At 34.5% G+C, this 23,390-nt stretch overlaps 1 protein-coding gene across 2 annotated transcripts; it reads right to left on the bottom strand.

Annotated features, from left to right (window-relative positions):
* Positions 1-6,569: 6,569 nt before the first annotated feature.
* On the bottom strand, positions 6,570-16,141 carry LOC131149374 (trihelix transcription factor ENAP1-like). 2 transcript variants are annotated; one of them, XM_058099773.1, is made up of 3 exons: positions 14,857-16,075; positions 10,872-11,018; positions 6,966-7,098 (listed from the first exon to the last, which is right to left on the bottom strand). In XM_058099773.1, the coding sequence occupies exons 1-2, from the start codon at positions 15,716-15,718 to the stop codon at positions 11,011-11,013; spliced, it is 870 nt and encodes a 289-aa protein (XP_057955756.1). In that variant the 5' UTR covers positions 15,719-16,075; the 3' UTR covers positions 6,966-7,098; positions 10,872-11,010. The 2 variants fall into 2 exon arrangements, with proteins under 2 accessions (XP_057955757.1, XP_057955756.1); XM_058099774.1 differs by lacking the exon at positions 10,872-11,018 and having other exon boundaries at positions 6,570-7,098; positions 14,857-16,141.
* Positions 16,142-23,390: the final 7,249 nt, after the last annotated feature.

Raw genomic sequence — 23,390 nt, 5'->3', positions numbered from 1 at the left:
CCTTCCAGTTTCTTTCCGTATGGTACCTTCACCATACCTTGCCACACCAACAAGTCCTTGTTGAATCTACGAGTCCAATCAGGTTTTGATAATGATAAATCACTTGGTATTTAATCTATGCATTGAGTTTGTGAACATGACTTATATTAAGCATCCACGAAAGGATAACGAGTCATGGAAGCCTTAAAGAAAAGCATATATATCTTGGCAAGATCCATGGAACTCAAAGAGTATGAGAATCAAGATGTAAGTGGCAAAGTTCAAGCACATCTTGGGAATGGGTACTTAGACCTCATGTATTTACATTTTCGTATGATTTAATTTGAGGCTCAACATAACATAGAAAGACTTTAGGATTCATGCATTTCATGTATATCATTAGGGGACTTTCATGGACTTAGAAACACTTTTAAAATCATGGAAAATATGTTTTATAAAAGACCTAAGAAGGAGAGCAAAGCAGAATTTTAACTTAGAAAAGAAATATGCAGAATTTGGGGACTTCGGTTGACTTAACGTCAAGTTCGGTTGGCTAAAAAATTTCCTCAAACGTCTGAAGATTTATAAGTGACAAACAGAATCTGGTAGAAGCACCTCAAATGACTGAACCTTGACCTTGGTCTTCTGAACTCGACACTTCGGTCATCTAAACTCGACACTTCGGTCATCTGAACCTTGACCTCGGGCGTCTAACCTTATGTCTAGGTTATTTTTTCAAAGGTTAACAATGACTTCGGTCATCTAGGCCCTTGGCCTCGATCATCTGAACTTGCTGGAAAACTTAAAAATATGATTTTTATTGAGCAAACACGCCAGCTATCTCATGATCCAACGGTTGAGATCAATTCTAAGGGTAAGACACTATATATACTAAATATCTAAACCCTAGTAGGTATGCAAAACACAAGAAGATCAACGTAAAGCGAAGAACACATCTTGTTGAAAAGAAAGCTGAGATTCTTGAGCTGATTGTTGTACGTTTGCCTACGCTCTAGCTTTTACACATCATCTTAGGGCAAATCTACTTAGAATATCTAAGTGGAACTTAGCTACTCATTTGGTTCTTTCATTCTAATATTGAAGTTTGATAAATCATATTTTTTATTAGAGTTAGTTGGATAAAGTTTTTCTTATATAAGCTGATCTACTTGTTGATATCCATTTTTCATAGAGTATATCATTGCAAAATCTATTTTTGAATTCTTGTTAAGAAATTAATCTTGTGTGTGCATACATTTTATTAAGAATTTTGCCACTTGAGAAGAGCTTTTCGTATTGATTAAACACTTTTGATTCAAGTGAGATTTCATTCAAAGAGTTGATATTTTCAATATAACAAACCAACTAATTTGAAGATCATTTATGTTTGTAACAATATATATATATATATATATATATATATATTGAAGGATATTTTTAGAAAATCATATAGTAAGAGTGTTGATCCTTGGTATCATCATCTTAAAGATACATATACATCAAATCAAATATTACCTAGATCACATTGAGATTGAAATATTATTGAGGTTAACATATTTCATGAAATAATTTTTACAAAGTGGGTGTGACATCTTTACAATCTGCAAAGTTATTTTTATATTCAAAGATCTAACCTAAGATCTCCAAAGCATTGTTTTATACAAACATTTTTGGGAGAATTGATAAAAAAGGATTTGTGTGTTAAAGCATATCATACATAAATGATTATACCGTTTCATACATTCTGAGCTTCAGATTATATCATATGTTAATGTATTGGAAATTTGAATTGTACTCACAAGCTTTTGTTTGGAAGCATTTTTGAGTGTTTTTACAGATTTTATTGTATATACGGTTTGGTGTGTGAACCGGTGTTTGAGGAGAGAGTTGTATCTCTTGTAAGCAGCGAGTGAGAAGGAAGTTGTACCTCTTGTAAGCAGCGGATTGTAAGGGAAGCTCCGTCCTAATTTAAGGAGCAGGGATTTTAGTGAAATCCTTGAGTGGTTGCTCAAGTCGAGGATGTAGGCCAAGTTGGTTGAACCTCGTAAAAACTGTGTTTGTCTTCTCTCTTCCCTCTACTCTTTACTTTCAGCACTACATTTCAACTGCTCATATTACATGTATAGGTTGAATAACATTGCACACTATTAATTGGGAAATAAGAACTCGTTGCTAAATATACAAGTAGGGAGTAAGTGGTAAAAAGATTCAAAGAATTTTTAAAATACCCAATTCACCCCCCCCCCCCCCTCTTGGGATTACACCTAATTCCACAGTCCTTAATCCTCTTCTGCCAAAGTACAAAATTTCCCGTTCCATTGAATTTACTAACATCGAACTTCACCAAAAAGATCCCAGCCATTACAACCAATAGCTCTGATACCAATTGTTGGAACGAATGCACAACAGAAAACACCTCGTAAACTCGAATCAAACTAAAACAAGTAATGGAAGCACTTAATGATGAATATATGAAAAAAAAAAAAACAATTACTCACAATGAGAATAAGGAAAGCAAACAAAATTAAAGAAACAATAATTTACGTGATTTGACAATTTGCCTATGTCCACGAGAGCAAACGATTGTTTTTCACTATCATATGTGAAGCTTACATCAAGTTTATCATCAAGGGTTAAAAAATATGGATTAAATACTAACCCTTTGCGTAAAAAAGACTTGTACAATAACTAAAATACTTTTGTAGCAATCCCTAGATGAAAATCCTCCAAAATCTCCCAATCTCTTGATCACCAATTCAAAAATATGTGACTTGCGCCGAATGAAACCATCGACGATTTGATATCGAGAATTCTTCCTATTGTAGACTGAAATCATCGACGGTTTGATATCAAGATCAAACTATCTCTTATATGTCGACCAATCTGTCGACGATTTGATCCTACAACTAGCCTCCTTGTTCTTTGCATCACTATGCTTTCTCGGTGCATGTGTTCCACTCAAATATGAGTCATATCTTCAACACAAATGGCCCACCAACAAGAACCTAGGAGAGGAAGAATGTTATTACTAAAGTAAAAAAAAAAAATGGCAAAAGCTGCCAAATAAGTGTGTGTGTGTGTGTGTGTGTGTGTGTGTGTGTGTGTGTGTTGACCTTATGGGTCATATCCTGTTTTTATTATGACAAATACTTGGATATTTAATGTCTATCAAATTTGTGTGCAGGTCCATATGAGCAGATCACTTGATGACATATGAAGACTCCAAGTCTAAAGACCCAGAAAAATTCTTTTTTATTGTAATCTATATTAATTCAAGTCCGTAAATAGTAATATAGGAAAAATGTCTGTAATAATCCATTCATAACATGCATGTAAGTTCTAATAAGCTCAAAAGACCTTAGAAAGGCCTTAGGTCCCTACATATCCTTGGAAATCAAATGACCTTAGACAAGACTTCGGTCGACCGACGCTAGGTTTTTTAGGCTAAGTTAAAATTCCTAAAACCTTAGAAAAGACCCTAGATTTTTTGCACATACACATAAGAATGTCCCCAAAATCACTTATAATATTAAGGGAATTAGTTGAAGTGAAAATGGACTTATAGGGCAAAACTATGAGGTTTCAGGACCGAACCCCAGGTGTTCAAAACACCTCGGACGACTAAACCCTTGACGAGTCAACTTGTTGACTTGGGTTTTGAGCAACCAAACCATTTTGAATGTACTATCCACGGGTGACCGAACCTAAGGATTCCACTATAGTACTCCTTTCCGGGCAGTGCAAACCAGTACAATCCCTCCTTCAATTAGGCTAGAGTCTGCCTCTTCAAACGATACCCCACGCTTGGTCCAACAATGATTCAAGAACTTGAACCGTCTATAAGAAAAAGAACAAGATTTTGTGTACAAAGACACTCTTGAACAGAGATAATTAGTAAAAAAATTTAGAACTAACAATATACTTCAATTCAAATTAATAATTGAAAGAATTTGAAGCTTTAAGAAGTATATCATCGTAAGTCTTCTTTCTAGGTTGAAAGAATTAGGAGTAGGCTCATAATTGTTCAAGAAATTTGTAGCAAAACCTCAGTAGAAGATTTCAGAACTTGTTTGCACAAGAGAGCTTTAGAGAGTATTGAAAACTTTAGAGAGTAGGCTCCTTAGGTGGTATTGGCATAAGGCGAGGACGTAGGCTGGAGATAAGTCGAATCTCGTAAAAAACGTAGTGTCACTCTCTTTCTTTACTCTCTTTAAATTCTAGCATATATTAACCGCGTTGTTAAATTTAATTTTTTGATCATATACACTGCGTGGATTGGATATTAAATAAACTAAAGATTAATTTGATTTTAGGATTTGCAGAAACTGAAAGGAAGTACGTTGGTTGATCAATACAAATTGCAGAAATCATAAGGGAGTACATTGATTGATTTACACCCAAGACTCATAAAGTGAAAGTTTATTTAAAGTCTAGTTTTTGGAAAGAGTGTTGGATTTCATATTGCACATCATATTGAGAAATCAAATCCATTAATACAGGGCTTTTTATCAAGAAGCATACATTCTTAATCTTTACTTTGAGTTATTAAAGTGCTGAATCTTGAAAGCATTGCTGAAATCAATCTATCTTGTGTATCTTGTTTTGATCATCTTGGTTGAATTGAATTGCTGGAAAAATATCTGAAAGTTCACAAAGTATTCAAGTTAGTATACTTAAACTCATTTATAAAGATTTATAACTTAATTAATTTTCCGCTGAACTTGTGATTATAAACCAACTTTGTTTGTGAGTAAATAAAGGATTGATTAAAAAAATTTCTAAAGAATAAAAGAAATTTTATAAATCCAATTCACCCTCCCTCCTCTCTTGGGATTACACCTTAACTTTCACCACCTAACCAAAAGAGTGATGGCAATCATTGGTGGTTAGGTGAAGAGTGATTCCCCTTAACCAAAATCATGAGGGGAATTTGGGGTGGTTCAACCAACCTACCACCCAATAATCTCACATAAGAAATACGTATGAGAGAAGAGCTGCCCTCTTTCTTGTTGTAGATAGCCTCACAGTTCTCCCCTATTACACTCGCATCCTCACCCTATTCTCCAAAGCACAGAAGGCCAATAAAGACCTCTCAAGTTGCTTATCTCATCATGTCCTTGCAGATCTTGAAGTTGATCAAGTGAGATGGTGTTTACAACAACAAAGCTATATGTAAATAATGCTATCCTTACATACATGAGTGACATGCACCTCAATGTTTTGCTCACACGTGTGATAGCAAACGTAATTAAATTTTTCTATATGGTCCACGTGATAGATGTGATTTGATTAATGCAGTCAAACTTTAATACCTTTAAAATATTTTTAAAAATTTGATAAAATTGAGAAAAAAAATTAAAAAAAAAAAGATTTGACCAACGTAATATCATAAAAATGAACTCAATATGTATATCCTTTTTTGTTTTTTGTTTTTTGTTTTTTTGGATACGCCGGAGATCCACTAGGCTTATAAACACGGGGTATTTCATCTCCCATTCTATACCTCTTCCACACGCCTCTCGTGATCCAAATCTAACATCTCAAACATTAGAGTTGTCCAGCAAAATAAAAGAATTGAATGAAAAATGATCCAAACTAATTCAGTATACGATAATGAATATGCTAATTCAGTATAGAAAGATATAAGTTACTGAGCATCCTGCTCAGCTTACAACTCCAGCACACCAGGGGAAACAAGAGCAAGTGCGTAGTAGAGGCATATTCCCTCCCATCAAGGATGCAGCAGCCAGCAGCACAAAATGAGCCTGCTACAATTTCACTTTCGTTTTACTTACCTATAATGAAATAAGACTAATATTGCTCTTCGATAACAAGGGAGAGGAGAGTACAGGTGAGGCTCACGCTGCTTTCTCTTCTCTTCTCCTACCACATGGACATGTGACATCAGTCAGCATATTCCATGGGATAAACCACATTAATGACCCGCTTAACACCCAAATCACGTTCTAGAGTTCCTATTCTCTATGAAATTAACATGTTTTTCTGTTTCTCTTGCACAGAACTCTCTCCTTTTTTTTCTTCCGGATATGGCTATCTACAAGTACCTCCAATGCGGCAACCATATAGGATTCTATGCCCAAACCTGAATTCTCCCCTGGAAGGAATCAAACCCCGATTTCCTGTTTAATTGAGAGCTGGGAGATGAAGTACATGAGCCAAAGTTTGGGTTTATCTCGTACACTCTTTCTTACAAAAGGACAAATGATAACACACTAAATTTAAAGAAATCTAGGTAGAGTAATTCAAGAGGATCACTCCAGTAGTCTGAAGAATTAAGATCCCATTGTCTTTCAATCTGCAATTTTCGCCTTGTGAACCATAGATCATACCACGAAGCAAAATGATAAATTGATCACCAAGCATGCACTCAAAAGTCTCAGGATGCTCTGAAGGTTGTGCAGGTGGACTTATGGGAGCGGAGAAACAACAGTAGATAAAATATGTGCAAGCCAGAGAATGAGTATGATATCAGCTGAGCAGGATACACTCTGCTTGACACAGGCAAGATGCACACACAATAACAATAACAGTAATGACAAATTCAACAGAACTGGAAAATAATGCAGCAGTTTGCAAATAGCAGGTTTACTTTTTCATTATATTAATGAAATACTAAATCAAATCTCATAGATTTGAGGGGGGAAGAATGTTCAAGTTTTTGTTCAAACAACCACCAATTTTCTCAAGAATAAAACATGTACTAATCAATGGCGAAATTAGAAATGCGAGCAAAATTACAAGGAGCTCCAAAAATGAAAAATAAAAGGCAATGGAACCTGTGAATCATAATAACAAGAACAATGACCATATGAAACAACAGCTAAATCTATAGTAAGTAGAGATGTTTACACTATTATCTGTTTATAATTCTGGACTTCCGAAAACAAAAGATAAATAGACAATGCTTTAAGCATAAAAAGATGTCACAGATGCCACGACAATGAAACCACGTTCACTGCAAAGTACCTCTAGCAACCTTGTACCACCATATTAGCTAGACCATGTGTTTGAAGGAGCAAAAACTGAAATCCCCCATGGTTTTCAAGCAAAAACAGCCATAACTTTTGCCATCCCCCATTGCCAGCTATAAATAATTGTCTGCAACATTGAAGAGAAATATCACAAAAGAATTTCCTTTGATACTTAATAGAATAAAAGTCGTATAAGCTGTTATGTTATTATACGTATGTAATTGCTTTTGACAATTTTAGCCATACAATATACACCAGAATCATGTACAACTACCAATTTCAGCACTAAATCTGTATTGTAACTAGCTCAAATTCCTATTAGAAGTTCTAACAACTGCAGCAAAGTCTAGCTAGAAAACCGGCTGTTAAAACTTCTCTACCAAATTTCTGCCGAAGAGAATTTAGTTATAATTGTCATGCAGTTTTTGACCTTTCATATGCGAAAACTATATAACAAGTCGATGCAATAGTGCACCTATTAGGTAGCGTTTGGATCACAGTTGAAATCAAAATCGAAATTGGAATTCACTAGAATCAGAAACGGAATGCCAAATTCCACTCTCATGTTTGGTTCAACACAGAATCGGAATTGAAATTGTATTATAGTATTTGGTATACATAGACATAGGAATTGGAAATGAGTTTAGTTAATGTAAATAATTCATTCAATTAATTTAATATAAAATAATAATGCTATAAATATAATTATTATATAATATTATTTTATTAAGCTATATAATAAATATTTTTTTATAATAAAACCATTTGAATAATCATGTACTCAATTATACTTTGCGTATTATAATTTATCATGTTTATTTTTTATTATTATTATTATTATTATTTTGTTTTAACTATATTATTATTTATGTATTATAATATTATGAAATATAGTGTAAATATTAATAATAATAATATTATTTATGTATTATAATATTATTATATATAGTGTAAATACATTACTACATATTTTTATTTAAAATGTCATAATACTAATATTATTTTATATATTTATGTAATATATATTATATTTATTATATATAGTCTTGTATTAATATTACTTTTAATTTTTATATAATATATATTTTATTATATTATACATAATATTACATTATAATATACAATAATATTATATATTTTTCTATATTATATCATTATTAAATTTTTTATTTTACATTTATAATTGATGATAATAATAAAATATTTTATTTATTTTTAATTTATTTTTAAGATTATAAATAATAGTATAATAAATCAATAATCATACCATAAGTATGTTGTAATATTTTAACATCTAATATTGTTCTATTAATTTTTATATATTATAATGTCCTTATATCTAATAAAAACATTAATAATTATGGTTTAATATTCATAATAAAAGATATAATAATATTTTAAACATTAATAATGATATCATAATATTAATATTATTTTTTAAATTTATGTAATATATATTATATTATATTATATAAATTATCACATATAATAAATACTATTTTTTTATACGAATTGGAATTTGATTTAAGAGTAATAGTTGGAATGAAAGTGTAAGTAAAATGGGGAATCTCATTCCTGCATGGAATGTGAATCAGAATAAGATTAACATAAAACAAACATTAGAAATGGGAATCAACCCTCCGATTCTAATTCTTATGGTTGATTCTCATTTACTAAACACCACCTTACCAACAATCGAAAAGTAATACACCTCTATAAATTCATTCCAGTTCACCAGGTATTCTTTTCACCCGATAAAATTTTTTTCTTACAATAATGTGGAGGTCAAAGCCAAACATTCAGTCACCGGTTTCCTCTAGCAATGGAGGAATAACCTCCACACAGAAGTCCCAAATAACCTATGCATATTTAGCCACAAAATGACCAGCCTTATGAGCAACCTACAAAATGAGCCAAACTTACAAGTTTAATTAGTTTAATCATATATGAGTTGGATTCTGTACAAGAGAGAGGGCAAAAAATTTGAGAAGTGAATAGTCTTCTTTTTACCATGTTGTGAGAATTAAAGGGTAAAAGACAAGTAAATCTCTGAACTTCATGACATTGTACTTAACTTCCTGATCTGAATTTTTATGTTCATTTGTAACATCATCCTTGACCCTATGTATATGAATAGACATGAATGTGAAACAAACTTCAGCAATTTAGAGTGTTATATACCCCAAAATTTAAAAGCACAAGCCCCACAAGGTAACAGGTTGAACAGTTGTTGCCCTGTCCAGAACAAAAACATCAACCAGCAAATGTACAATAAGCTACTAGGACAACCCCAGCCAGAAGTGTTTAATATTGAAGCTAACAAAACCATACACGAAGGGGCCATTTGGTAAATTATAGAAACAAAAACAGAAAATTAAAAATTAAAACCTACCAGGTTAATATTTTTCAAACTAAAACAAACTAGAAACAAATTTGAATACAAGAATGCATATTCATTTTAGTCCTTAAAGCAATTAACAATAAAAAAAAGTCATGAAAATGCAGAAAAAATACAAATTAGATTATAATAAAAAAATAATAATTGTAGTTGTTTTACTTAATTATTATATTTTTAAACTCACTTTTTTTTTTTTTACTCCAAGAACAATTCTATTATATACGACACATTGACAATTGCAAAAAATAGTCAAAATATATTTTGAATGACTTTTATTACTTTTTTAAAAACAATTTAGAAATTTTATAAAAAATAAATAATAAATAAATAAAAAAGGGCAGCGGGTGCACAAAGCTCCCACATATGCAGGGTCCGGGGAAGGTCTAACTGCGCACGAAATCATTTAACACATGAACATGAATTCTGCATATTAAAATAAGGTGGCAACAGGTTGTCACAGCAACTGAAAATCATAAAATTTAGTTTTCAATTTTTTCCCCAATAGTTAAAAATTGACAACAAAAACAAAAAATTAACAATGTAGACAAATGCAATGTCATGACTTGTTTCTTCACTGCAACAAAAACAAAAACAAAAACAGGAGAAAAAATGGAAGTGAAGCCAAACAGCCCCTAAATATTTAGGCCTTCATGTTTATGCAAACAAACAATTTTAATTCTAAGATTTAACCATTCACCTGTATTTAGGACCAACTGTTAAACATAGGATATATTGTGTTTTTCACCACTTTCCAATGTCTATTTTGGCCTTTACCATCACTGCCCCAAATAGGAAGTACGTCCTATTCTTGTAGCATAATTGGAGCAAAGGTTGAGCCGCCAGGTTGTCCTTGCTGTGCTTGCTTTTACAGCACATCCAATTAGAACTCATAGAGACCACCACACAATGCTCGTTCTGGGAGGGTTGATCAAGATATTGTCATCCACTCTGGCTTCAAAATTTATGTAAACAGTGCCCACCATACCTGTGCATTTGCACCAGACTGTGACCCCTCAACTAAACACCATATTACACCTTATAGGAGCATTTATCTGTTTTCTTGTACACTACTGTACCATCTTTGTCAAGTTGCTCTTGTCCTGTCCAAATGATGATGTCTAGCTCTCACTAATGGAAAAATTCATAATTCTATTTCTACCATTGCTCACTTCCTTGCCCAACATTTTATAAGGCTATGCTGCCCGCACATCAGCACAATTACTTCCTAATTCTAATCACAATCAAATGCAATGATTTTCGATTCATAAAACTTCATACTGAGGACTTTAGTTGGTTTCCATGAGTGTTTCAGTGTCTGTATGTGTGCAAGCACACGCGCACGCGGGCGTTTGTGTGTGTGTCTCTGTGTGTGTGTGTGTGTGTGTGTGTGTGTGTGTGTCTGTGTGTGTGTATGAGAGAGAGAGAGAGAGTACAAGTAGGAGAAAGTTCATGCTGCTCTATAGCATTTGCATCAAAAGTGAAAGTATCGTGTAATCACTCACCTGTCCAATGTTATGAACTGATCTGGATCATAAGATCTCAATCACAAAACGGTTTGACTTCACTGAAAATCTTTCAATAATAGAATTCCTAAGGTAGAGATACTGATCCAAGTCTTTAGGTCATGGGATCTTTAGGATCCTACAATCCTGCACGTCATAGAATTTGAGGTAGCAAAAAGAAATAATGAATCTCTTAAAATTTCATTCAATCTTGTTTTAATTGCTTTGGTTTAGTTTGACACCACATGACCAAAAGAAAAATATAAGTCTAAATATGTGCCTATTAAACAAATTTCTTAAAAAAAAAAGTCCATACAATCAAAACCTGAGCTTTGACAGAACAATGAAAAGAAATGCACTATTATTAGTACATCATAGAAAGAAACTTTTCCGGCCACACTTTGATTAGGGGTAACATTTCTAATTCCAAAGTTTCTCTATTTTATGGATTCAGGTAGTCCTCATCCATTTCATCCTCTCATGGATCATAGGTTGGTACGTATTTTATTTTCCCAACCTCCTCCTCTAGGTCTTTTGAATCTTACTCCTTCTTCCCCCAACAAAATCTCAGTCCTTTTTCCTCCAGTCCTCTCATATTTTATTTTTCTCCTCCTAGTGTGTTAGGAATCACAGAGGGCAAATTTTTCATTGTTGATCCAATATAACTTCCACAATAACAATAAAGCCATACCACCCACTAATATTGTTTTTAATCCATAAAATTTGGATGTGCAATTAAATAATATCATAGAGAAAATTTGAGATCCCTAGTTTCTATTCTATTTTAAGCTTTACAAATGTTTCAAATCTCTAAAATGCTAGATTGAATCTTACAATCCTACGATCCAATCTCACGATCCAATAACAAAAACCTTGCAATGATTCAAGGTACAGTCCCAAATTTAACCCCACTGGGCCTGCCATTGTTTTGTAAGCAGACTCGTCTTGTTTTTGCTCTGTTTTTACCATGGGTAAACCTTTTCAGGAGAATTAATAGTTGTAACATGTATGAAACGAAGTAAAGTACCATAATGGACTAGTTACTCTTTTGAGTGCATTTAGAATGAGAAGGATAAACATATTTTTTCATACAAGTTCAAGCAAAATGACGAGGGCTGGTTTACACTTTTTGGGCTGCAGAATCCAAGAAATAAGAGAAAAGATCCTATATGTTTGTGGATATCCCTTTCCATTGGTCCACACTAAGGCTACAGATATTCCTTTCTGTTAGCTCTGTGCAGATTGAATTCTTTCTTAAAATCACTCGCAAAAGACTTTTTATCAGCAATTTTGGGGCTATCTATGGTTTCCTTGGACTTTTCTTGTGAGTAGTAAATGGGATCCCACATTACATTACCCAGAAAAATTCTTGCATTGGCAAAATCTCATTCACCGAAACAAGCATGCTACAAAACACAAGGAAAAATGAAGTTGTAGCTCTCCTGCCGAAGTCAATAAACAAGCTGCACATTGAGACATACACTACCATGGAAAAAGGGACTCTAAAACCTATGGGCAAGGGAAACCTTTACTATAAAAGAGAATAAAACACATTGAAACTACATTCTCTATGCTAACATTGTAAAAAAAGATGAAGAGACAAAATATTCTCAAGACACACAACTAGCCCCTCTGGAATGTACCAAAGCCCAAGTTCTCCGGAGGCAAAGGTGCAAGGATATAAATGGAGATAACTTGTACAAAAGGTAAACCACTTTTAATGACTTAATGCTGAAACTCAACCTCAGAAAACCAATGGCACGAGTTTCCTAGTGAGTGTGCAGCAGCAAGAAACCCCCACCTTTACATTCTTCTTCCTTTATTTTCTGTCCTTTTCTTGGCGCTGGAAGGCAATGAGGATTGAGCTACGTTGTGGTTTGAGTGACCTCACTGCCCCCAATCCCCCACCTCAGAACAATATATATATATATATATATATATATATAAATCTTTTGCAAATTCTTCCGGTAAATGAAAAGCTTTTCAAAATTTTCTATACCGCAATAAAATATTAATTTAATACTCCCTCCACCCACCCATTCCCCCAAACAAAAAAGACAAAAAAAGAAAATACACACGCACACACACAGACAGAATAATATATATATATATATATATGTGTGTGTGTGTGTGTGTGTGTGTGTGTACATATATAAGGGGAAAAAACATAAATTCCTAAACTCCAAGTCACCATTTTTTCTGGATTTTTTTTATTCTTTGGTGGCAAGCAAGCGGAGGGCACTTCTGACCTCACAAAAATTTAATGTCTCTTATATTAGTAATATCAACTGAAAGAAACTAGCATGCTTATACAATAAGAATGAATAAGAAATACGCCTACATGAACTAAAATTGACTTCACAAAAAAGGCCTACTGAGCATAATGACCCCAATGAATAAAAAAGAAATAAAAACTGTTCAGAATAATCCCACTAGCATTCAAAATCAGCAACTTTTAACCCTCATTGCTTATATTTTTTTGTTGGGGTGGCGGGGAGGGAAGATTGTGCTCTTGTTAGAGCTAATATGACCATTAAATCTCACAAACGACCCAAAAAGAACATGTATTTGCATCACTCCTAATAAATATTGACATGAGACTAAAAATAAATTAACTAAAATCCTGTGAGACCCATAAAGCAATCCCACTAAATCTATCTTAGAAACATTTCAGAACTCTGACAGAACTATGGCTAATTGCATTACTCAAATCTCAATGTAGATCTCCCACAACAAACCATCAGCAATTTACAGTATCTAGGGTAAAGAACTGTGAGTATACACCAACACCAAGAAGCAAAATTGAAACAGTTTCCAATTTATCAAAATTTTTAGTATTCATTTGAAATTCACGATATACTATTTCTCACGTGAAAAAAAAATGAATTGACAGTGTTCTGTACACAGGACATTTCCAAAAGGTTTACTGCAGCCTAGTCACGAATAGCTTACAGAGTCTCCAGCACTATTATAGCCCAGTGGATATCCCCAACTATTTCTTAATCTCAATAAAGATCGTTGCATCATGTTAGCCAGTCAAACTGTCAAAGGTTGATGTTATTTAAAAGAAATAATAACTGCAGCCACGGCAATACACATCACAAAACTTGAAAGTTAACATCAGTTAACATCTGAGAGAACTGGGGTGCTACAATTCCTGCCAGCTAATTGAAAAAACAAAGATCTGCAGTGGAACCTCACAGACAATTATGTTTATGCTACTACAAAATTCCTCACTAAATGAAATTCAATCTACTTCAAAATTCAAATCCTCCTAAAAAAAATTGTACTTCAAATTCCCAAGTTCGTGTCCTTATTTTCATCATTGCTAATAAACCTAATTATACATCAAACAAAAACAAGGAGAAGAGATACTCCTTTACAAGGCCAAATTCCATAGGCCAAACAATTATTTTCCAAGTACACCTCCATTATGTGTGCAGACACTTTGTGTGCACGTATGCACGTGCATTTCTATGAAGACTGCCTTTTCAAGGATCAAGAAGTATACTAATTTCTCGCATCTCGTTCATATTTGCAAATATCCTGTTTAGAAACACACTCAACAATTATAATGCATGTTTCATCCTTTAATATTCATACACCACCCACATTTGCAAGTTAAAATACAAGTTGCCATAAATTTGCATACGGAGGGTTAGAATAATTGACATCCGTGCCTAAATTTTGGCACTCCCCTATTAATTTGACTCCTCTGTTTATCAAACTATAATCACAAATTCCCAGCATCGTAACACTCTGATATGAAATCCTAACATCATACAGCCGAAGAATTGGGAGTTCCAAATGACTCAATTTTGGAGCTAACAATGGAGCTCCTCCAAACAGCTGACAACAAGCTCTTGCACAATGGAGCTAACAATCTGAATTCTACACACCTATGCAGACCAAAATTGGCATTTTCTATGACTATAAGAACAAAAATAATAGTAAATATGGATAGGGTATCAAAGAAGAGACTCACCGCCTCTGGCCGATCCCTTTGCCCGCTTAATTTTTTCAAGCTGAACTTGAGTGTCCACAAACAGCTGCATTCGTTGAAACTCCAAATCCTTCGCAAACTGCATCCTCTGTTTCTCCAACTCAATCATCTGCATCTGCTTCGCTCCCTCCACTCTCTCATATATCTGCCCAAACCTCTCTATCGCCCGTGCCAGCTCCCTGTACCCCTCCCTCTCTCCCTCCCTGCCCCGCTGCCGACTTCCCAAACTCGACCTCGACGATTCCGATCCCGAACCCCCCGCTTCCGCCGCCTCCATTGCCGCTGCCGCAGCAGCAACAGCGGAGAAGCTCTGACGGAAGAAAGAGTCGTCGACGGCGGCCGTCGCCGTCGCCGTGGCCGGCCTTTTCGAACGTGGGCCGACCGGAATCAATGCCATTGGCGGCAGAACGGGCAACGGCGAGGTTTTCCGATTAACCGGCGGCAAGGGCTTCTTCGCCGGAACAGAGGATCCTATCAGCGCGTCGAGGGTAGCGTAGAAGGGCCACTGGCTGGTTAGGGTTCCCCCTGACTCCAAAACCCTAGCTTTCTCGATCTTATACTTCTTCTTAAGCGTGTCTATGCGGTTCTTACATTGGACGTCGGTGCGGCGAGCTTTCTTGACGTGGCCGTGCCGGGCGTTGACGGCGTCGGCGACTTCTTGCCAGTGTTTCTGACGGAGGTTTCCTCTGTTGAGCTCGAGATGACGGTCGCCCCAGGCTTCGATGAGGGTGTGGGTGGCGTCTTCGCTCCAGCAGTCTTCGCGGAAGGGCAACGGGTGGGACTGCCGTGACGGAAGCGCAGCGGCCGGCGGCGGTGTGTCCGTGCCGTCGTCCATTGTCGGCATCAAGGGAGATGATAACGTGGCACGCTTCGAGTGGGTTGAGGAGTGGTGGTGGAGGTGGTTTTGCGTTTCAAATGACGGAGCGTCGGTGATGAGCGTGACGCATCGGCGAGGCGCCGGCTGTCGACAGTGGCTGATCCGCACGTGTGTACATCTAGGGTCGTGTGAGGGGTTTAGTCTGTTTGGGTCCACTAGCCTATGCTACGCCCTAGGCTAGGCCATCGTAGTCGTAGGCACTAGCTAGTTCTGAAAATTTAAAAGAGAAAGAAAAAAGATGTGTACACGGTGGCTTTACAAAAGGGCGACCTATAATTGACGCGCATCTCCTTCCTCCCTCAGGAGAAAAATTGACTGAGCTTCTTACGAGGAGGATCGGATTATCAACCGGAGCAGCTCAAAAACTCGAATTTGGACCATGTTTGGCATAAAATATAGAATTCGCATTTCAAATTTAAAGGATTTCGAGTTTAATAAAATTTAAGATAATATAATTATATATATATATAATATTTTTTACTGGTAATAATTTTTTTTGTACAAGATTTAACTTTTACTCCAAATAATTTAAAAGAATAAATTGAGATTTAGATTCAAATTACATATAAAAGAAAAGATAACACATGATTTGAGAGAAAGAGGCAAATTGAAAAACCAAGGAATTGTAATAACTTACAAATATAAATAGGGACAAAAGAATAAAATAAAATAAAATAAAAGTAAAGTTGGAAGAGAAGAGGAAAACGGAAGAGGAAGAAAATGAAGATTTTAAAATAAAAGTTTCAATAAATATAATCTTTATATATATATATATATATATATATAAATAAAAGCTTGAAGCTATGAAAAAAATATATAGTGTAAATTATTTTGTAAGAAAAAATATTTTTAACTTTTGAAAAATAATAATAATTTTTTAAAAAAATTGCAACTGTAATTTAATTCAAAACAAAAGTATTCTTATTTAAAAGTACAAATATTTTAAATAATTTTGTAGACAAAAATATCATTTTCTTTTATTAATAAGACAAGTATTTCTAAAAAATTAAAACGCAATAACATTAGATAAATCTACATTTAAGAAATTTATATAATATAGCTCAAGATTTGGACTTTAAGACTTCCATTTTCATTCAAAAAATAAAATAAATGCAATGGTATCATAAATGTTATATAAAATGTATATCCTAAAATAATTAAAATAGAAAGTCCTCTCTCTCTTCTAAAGTTATTGTGAAGTATCTAACATCATTTAGATAAATAATATAATAAAAAAAAAAAAAAAGGAGAAAATTTACAATGAAAATGTAGAACTGCCTTCTAAATAATAAATTTTAAATTTATTTAAAAGGGTTAAAATTTTATTAGTTTATTATTAAAGTAAATAAACAACAACGCTGTTGGCCTAATAAGGCTTACAAATCTTATTTTAATGATAACAAATCAAGGTAAATTTAATATGTTGTGGTTTAAGTGATGATTCAGGAATTCATACATATGAAGTTCAAAAAGTTCAAGTATTATGAGTTTAAGATCACAAGTGTTATGAAAGATTGTATTCCAAAGCCAAAGTGATCAAAAGAAAGCTCAAGAGGTCAAAGACAGACAAATCTCGTGAAAGTTTAAAGAACATTGAAGTTCAAGATAAGATAGACTCAAAGCAAAGATATACATGAAAACTTCAAGTTTAGAAAAGTTTTAAGTCTTAAGGAAGTCTTGTGTAAGTACTTCAATAAAAATCAATTTGATTGCTTTGAAGCTCATTAGGGTTAATCATAGACTTAGAAACCATATTTTAAAAAACCTCATAAAATATCTTTCAAAAGTATCAAAACAAGTTGGCAAGAGTTTTTGGAAACAAGGTTGGAAAACAAAAGTTTTAACTGTCCAGACGACTGACCCTTGTCTGGTCAGGCGACTGACATTTTATGCTGAATTAATTTGGGAATACAAATATAGGCCCAGACGACTAACCCCTGTGAGTCCAAGCACCTGACCCTGTTCTAACTTTGAAATTATGCTGAATTTCAAAAGCCCGGGCGATTGACCCTGATGAGTCCAGGCGCCTGACCTTCGTAGCGGCTAGTTTAAAACAGCTTTTAAATATTTCCAAATTAAGTTGCTTGTGTCCCAAACTTTATCAAAACTTGGAAAATACTCCAAGTAACTTGGGCAACACAAAAATATGACTTTTTAAGTCTATAAATACATGATTTCACAAATCAAATCAATACCAAGAATTCATAACAGCAATCAAGCATACAACTTTCATACTCTTCCAAAAGCTTTCTTACTCACATACTTGCTAGAGTTTCTCTGATATTTGTTGAGCTATTTCTCACCGATCTTTAAGCATAAAACTCTAAGTTTGATCAATCCAAAGAAAGATCCCGGTGATATAATCTATGAGCTTCAATTCTATTTTTCATTGATATTTAAATTGAAGTATTCTTAGTTGTGTTTTAACTTGTACTAATCTGCTCTTTGAGAGTGACTCTTGTATGCAAGAAGTTCTTTCTTGTTTTCTTGTTTTCTTGATGGTTCTGGGCTGTTAAATCATTGAACTGAGCATAGGGTATAGCTTGGAGAGGAGGGCTCCAACCTATTGAAAGAGTGTTGTAAGGTTTCTCCTACCTGTAAAGGAGTGGTATAGTGGAATCCTTAGGTGTGTAGCTTAAGGTGAGGACGTAGATGGGTATAGTCGAACCTCGTAAAAATCTTGGTCTTACTCTCTTCCCTACTCTTTAATTTTCTGCATATATGTTGACCTTATAGGTTATGCCTGGTTTTGATAATGACAAATACTCTTGGTATTTGATGTGTTGACCTTATAGGTCACATCTGGTTTTGATAATGACAAATACTTGTTGTATTTGATGGATGTTTGAGAATATGTGTAGGTATACAATTGGCAAATCAAAATGATGGCATAAGAAGTAGAAGTTGAAGACCTTAAAAATCTTACTTGTATTGTATTTAAATTCATTATTCATTATGGGTCTATAAGAGTAAATAGGATATAGGTTATAATAATTATATGCATCACCTGCATGATATGATAGGTAAGCTTAAAACGAAAAAGACCTAGAATGACCCTTGGACACTCATACATGCACAAATATATATATATATATATATATATATGGAAATGGTGATCACATAAAGAAATAGAACTAAAATGCACTTAAAATGCATGTTCAATCGACCGTACTTCACAAGTACATATCTATTGGTCGACCGAACCGGTGACTGGGTCAACAGTTTGACCACTGCACGATCGACCGAACCCTGCCTAGTTCATTCTACCCGGTCAACCAAACTCCCTCCACGTCAAACATTTAACCATATGGTCGACCGCACCTAAATCTTAAGCCAACCACCTGGTCGACCGAGTTCTCACTTGTGTCCTGCCAATTGTCTGGTTGACCGAACTACTTAGTTCAAAACCTCACGGTCGACCGAACAACACGGAAAAGAAAAAATCATCTTGGAACCCTATTGAGCGGTCAACTAAACTTTTAGTTCAAATCTCACCCGGTCGACCGACCTTGGTCACTCGGTCAATCGAATCTCGCCTTCGGTCGACTGGTGCTCTCGGGTTACCATATTATTTTTACTATGATTAAAATATTTAAATAGGGTTAATTGGGTTAAAATATTTTAAAACATTTATAATAATTCCCTATATGTCCTGGACGGCTATAATCAAGGGGTAGTCTATATATACCCCCTCATTTAGAATAATTAGGATCAGATTAGCAAACTTGATTAGTGAAAATTCTCTAAATTCCAAAATTTTTCTTACTCACTTCCAAGCATCCCACACTCATACTTACCTTGTTATATTGCCAAAAATTCGTTTGTAAGCGTGAATTAAATGTTCTTATCCTATAGGTTTTCTCTCTCAAATTTGTGATTGATTGATATTATCTTGTTTGAGAGCAAGACCTCAAGTTTTCTTATGAGACTTTATTAATAAGTCTTTCCTAAGAAGACTTCACTTGAGCTTCTGAGTATTGCACTATCATTGCAATATCTTAAGAAGTTCTCATTCAATTTTGGTTGTTAAAAATAATTTCAAATCATTTTCAAATATCTCATATGTTTCATTTTGAGAAAACTTCTTGGAGAGATATTTGTTTATGTTCTAAAGATCTTTGTTGCAATATTCCTTGAGTAATATTATCTTTTGAACACAAAGATTAAATCCTTTTGCAAATAAAATCTATACATCTCTTGAGACTTATATGTTGAGAAAAATCATTTGTTGAGATATTTGAAGTGTGGCAAGTATCTTTGTTTGAGCATTGTGATTGAATATATTGTGTGATACAAAGAACATATTAGTTGCACTCTCACACACTGATTGCAACGCTTGCATAAATATTTGAGAGTAGACATCTTAGACCACATTGAGCTTACTTTATTATATCATACTGTTGTGTTTCCAGGTGTGGCCTGAGGGGGCGATATTCCAGCCCGGTAAGGATTGGTTGTAAAGGTTAAGGTTAGTCCTGTACTAATTGAACTGGTTGTTTAGGTGTCACTCCACCCATTTAAGTAAGCATTATAGTGGTAATCCTTGTATTTGTTAGCCAAGGCGGGGACGTAAGCTATTTTCCGAACCTTGATAACACTTTTGCGTGTCACTTCTCTTTACTGCTTTCTGGTGCATGTGTACTTAATTAAATTGCATTATTTAATTTCTGGTACATATTATAATTAATTTACTTTACCTGCATTAGATTGACCATAGGGTCGTGAATATACTACTGTTTGGTTACTGACCTAGGGCATGAATTTTAAAAGTCCCAATTCACCCCCCCCCCCCTTCTTGGAATCACGGTAAAGTTAACATGATGACTTTAAAGTTTGTGTGCAAGATCATACTAAGTTGGATCACATTGGTAGCATGTAGCAACTTGAAGAAATATGAAGGCCCCGACACATTTATTATTTGTTGTAATATTATTGGGTCTGTAATTATTTCATTTCAAATGGGTCTCTAATAATCTGCATATCATGTATATAGGACTATAAGCTCAAGACTTTAGAATGATCTTAGGGAGCACCCTTCAGTCGACCGATGCTAGGTTTTTGGGACTAACTCAAAGACTTTAGAAAGTCCCTAGGTCCTTACACTTACACGTAAAATAGTCCCCAATATCACTTATATTATTAAGGGAATAAGTTGAATTAAATCAGGACTTAAAGGGAAAAATTAGTGAGGCTTCGAGCGACCGAACCCCTGGTGCTCAAAACACCTCAGGCGACCGAACCTTTAACTAGTCAAAAAGTTCACTTGGTTTTGGGTGACTGAACAAAAATGACCATAGCATCCTCGGGCGACCAAACCACAATTCTGACTTTTCCCACCAATTCAGCAACCCGAACTTCACATTCAAATTTATCTCGGGCTACCAAACACATGAGTTCAGCAGATCGAACTCAGGACTGGGCACCCTAACCACGGTCTTTTGAAATCGCCTTCGGTTAAGCAAACTGAGCCTATATTTGGACACCCGAACTTCAAAAAGAACTTTTCTGAGTGTCTGTTTTGGGTGACCGAACTATGGATCGGGCACCCGAAACTCTTGGGTTGTTTTATTTTTTAACCGAAGTAAAAATGGGTTAAATAGGGTTAGTTTTTCTTATCACTTTTAAAACAAATTTAATAATTACCCTTTTGTCCCTAACAGTCATAATTTTCCCCTTTCCCATATTTATCTCCTCATTTGTTCAATTAAGGGTTGATTAGCAAAAAAGATTAAGCCAAAACTCTATCAAATTTCCAAATCTTATTTTGCTCATACTACTTCCATACACTTATTCCTTGATTATCCAAGTATTGTGAGAGTTCCTAGAGTGCTTGTGATCCATTTTAATTTGCTTAATACTCTCACTTGTGTTGATTGTTAATTGTGTTTGAGAGTTAAGCAAAAGTTTACCCACCGATTTAATCTAATAAATCAAGTATGGGGAAAACTCAGTGGTTTGTAGGTTTTTGCATTCACATTGCAAATCACCTTAGCCCATTCTTTTGTGCGCAAAATCATTTTTACAAGCTAAGATTCAAACATCTCTTATACCTAGTAAATTAAGAAAATAATTTTTGAGGTTGTTTGAATAACCTTGCTAGCATCTTTGAAACCCTAGGTTGATATTGAGATATTTTATATTGTGTTTCAAAAAATAAAATAAAAATAGTTTGCACACTCTTGCGCTTATTTGAGAATACACATTATACTAAGTGTTGATAGAACACATACACATCACTGAGCTTATAAATCCTATATTATTGATGTGCATTAATTGATTGTAATTGGTACATATCTGCTTGATTGAGAAGCACAATCACTATACCCTATTTGGTTTGTACTGTATTAGTTGTATTCCAAGTGTGGGCCTGAAGAGGCAGACTAGCCCTGTTGAATAATTCCGGATTGACTAAGACCCGATTAGGAAAGATATGTACACCATTCTGGTAAGGTGCGGTTGTAGGTTGAGATCAACCCGGTGAATTGACCTGGTTGTAATCGGTGCCGCTCCACCCGTTAAGTGAGCATTAGTGGAATCCTTATACTGGTGAGCCAAGGCGAGGACATAGGCAGTATTGGCCAAACCCCGATATCATATTGTGTATGCACTGTTTCTATTTCTACAATTTATTTACTGCACATGAATTTTATATTTAATATATGGTTAATGTTGCGCATGATTTAATTTTGGCATATCATTATCTGCGCAACTGGTGTATGATTAACCTAGGAAGAGTTATACTGTTATCTAGTTTAACCTAGGAAGAAAGTTTAAATTTTCAATTCACCCCCCCCCCCTCCTTGGGAATACACCAAAGTCAACAATATTTAAATTGTGTGGATGTTTATTTAAGTGTTGGAAATTAAATTGACATTGAGAATGAGGAAAAATTTTAATTAAAGGGAGTAGATTGATTGATCTTTTGCAAAAATCTTAAAGGGAGTATGTTGATTAATCGTTTGCGGAAACCTTGATTATAGGAAGAACATTGATCAAGAAACCTAATTGATAACAAAGTTTGAATCTTGAAAGCACTGCTGCAATTCATATATTATTTGAGTAACTTGGGGATTGTGTTGGCTTATTGATTGATTGATTGATTGGGTGTGGATTTAAATTGCTGCAAGATCAAGTTAATATACTTTCTAATTAAGATTTAAAAGTGATTTTGCTTTTCAGCTGATATTATAATTGAAATTCAAAACCATCCTTGTGTGATTGCTAAGAATAAAATAAGTTGGGAAATAATTTATCAAAAGAATTCAAAGAAACTTTTTAATCCCAATTCACCCCCCCTCTTGGAACTGCACCTTACTTTTCAATTCGTATTAGAGAGGGGTTGTAGTAAATCTTAAACTAGAAGCTACATAAAGTTTCCTACGACACACTTAGGTGTATCTCCCTTTGCTGAGGGTCAATCCTCTTATAGACCACCCATCTTTTGCGGTGTCAACTATACTTTTTGGAAACAGCGAATGAGGATATACGTGCAAACCATGGATTAGAAAGCTTGGAAAGTTGTCATACATGGTGACCTTGTCCCTACCAAAAACATAGATAATAAAGAAATACCTAAAGAAGAAAAAGAGATGACTGACAATGACCATAAGATGTTGCAAGCAAATTCAAGTGCTATGAA

This window comes from Malania oleifera, chromosome 2 (assembly GCF_029873635.1).
Source record: "Malania oleifera isolate guangnan ecotype guangnan chromosome 2, ASM2987363v1, whole genome shotgun sequence".
NCBI lineage: Eukaryota > Viridiplantae > Streptophyta > Magnoliopsida > Santalales > Ximeniaceae > Malania > Malania oleifera.
The sequence above is the reverse complement of the archived record's forward strand: the minus strand, read 5'-3'. Positions and strand labels throughout refer to the sequence as shown.

Bases quoted from the DNA above. Each gene is read 5' to 3' on its own strand.
- LOC131149374 (XM_058099774.1), bottom strand. From the start codon at position 15,718: ATGCCGACAATGGACGACGGCACGGACACACCGCCGCCGGCCGCTGCG.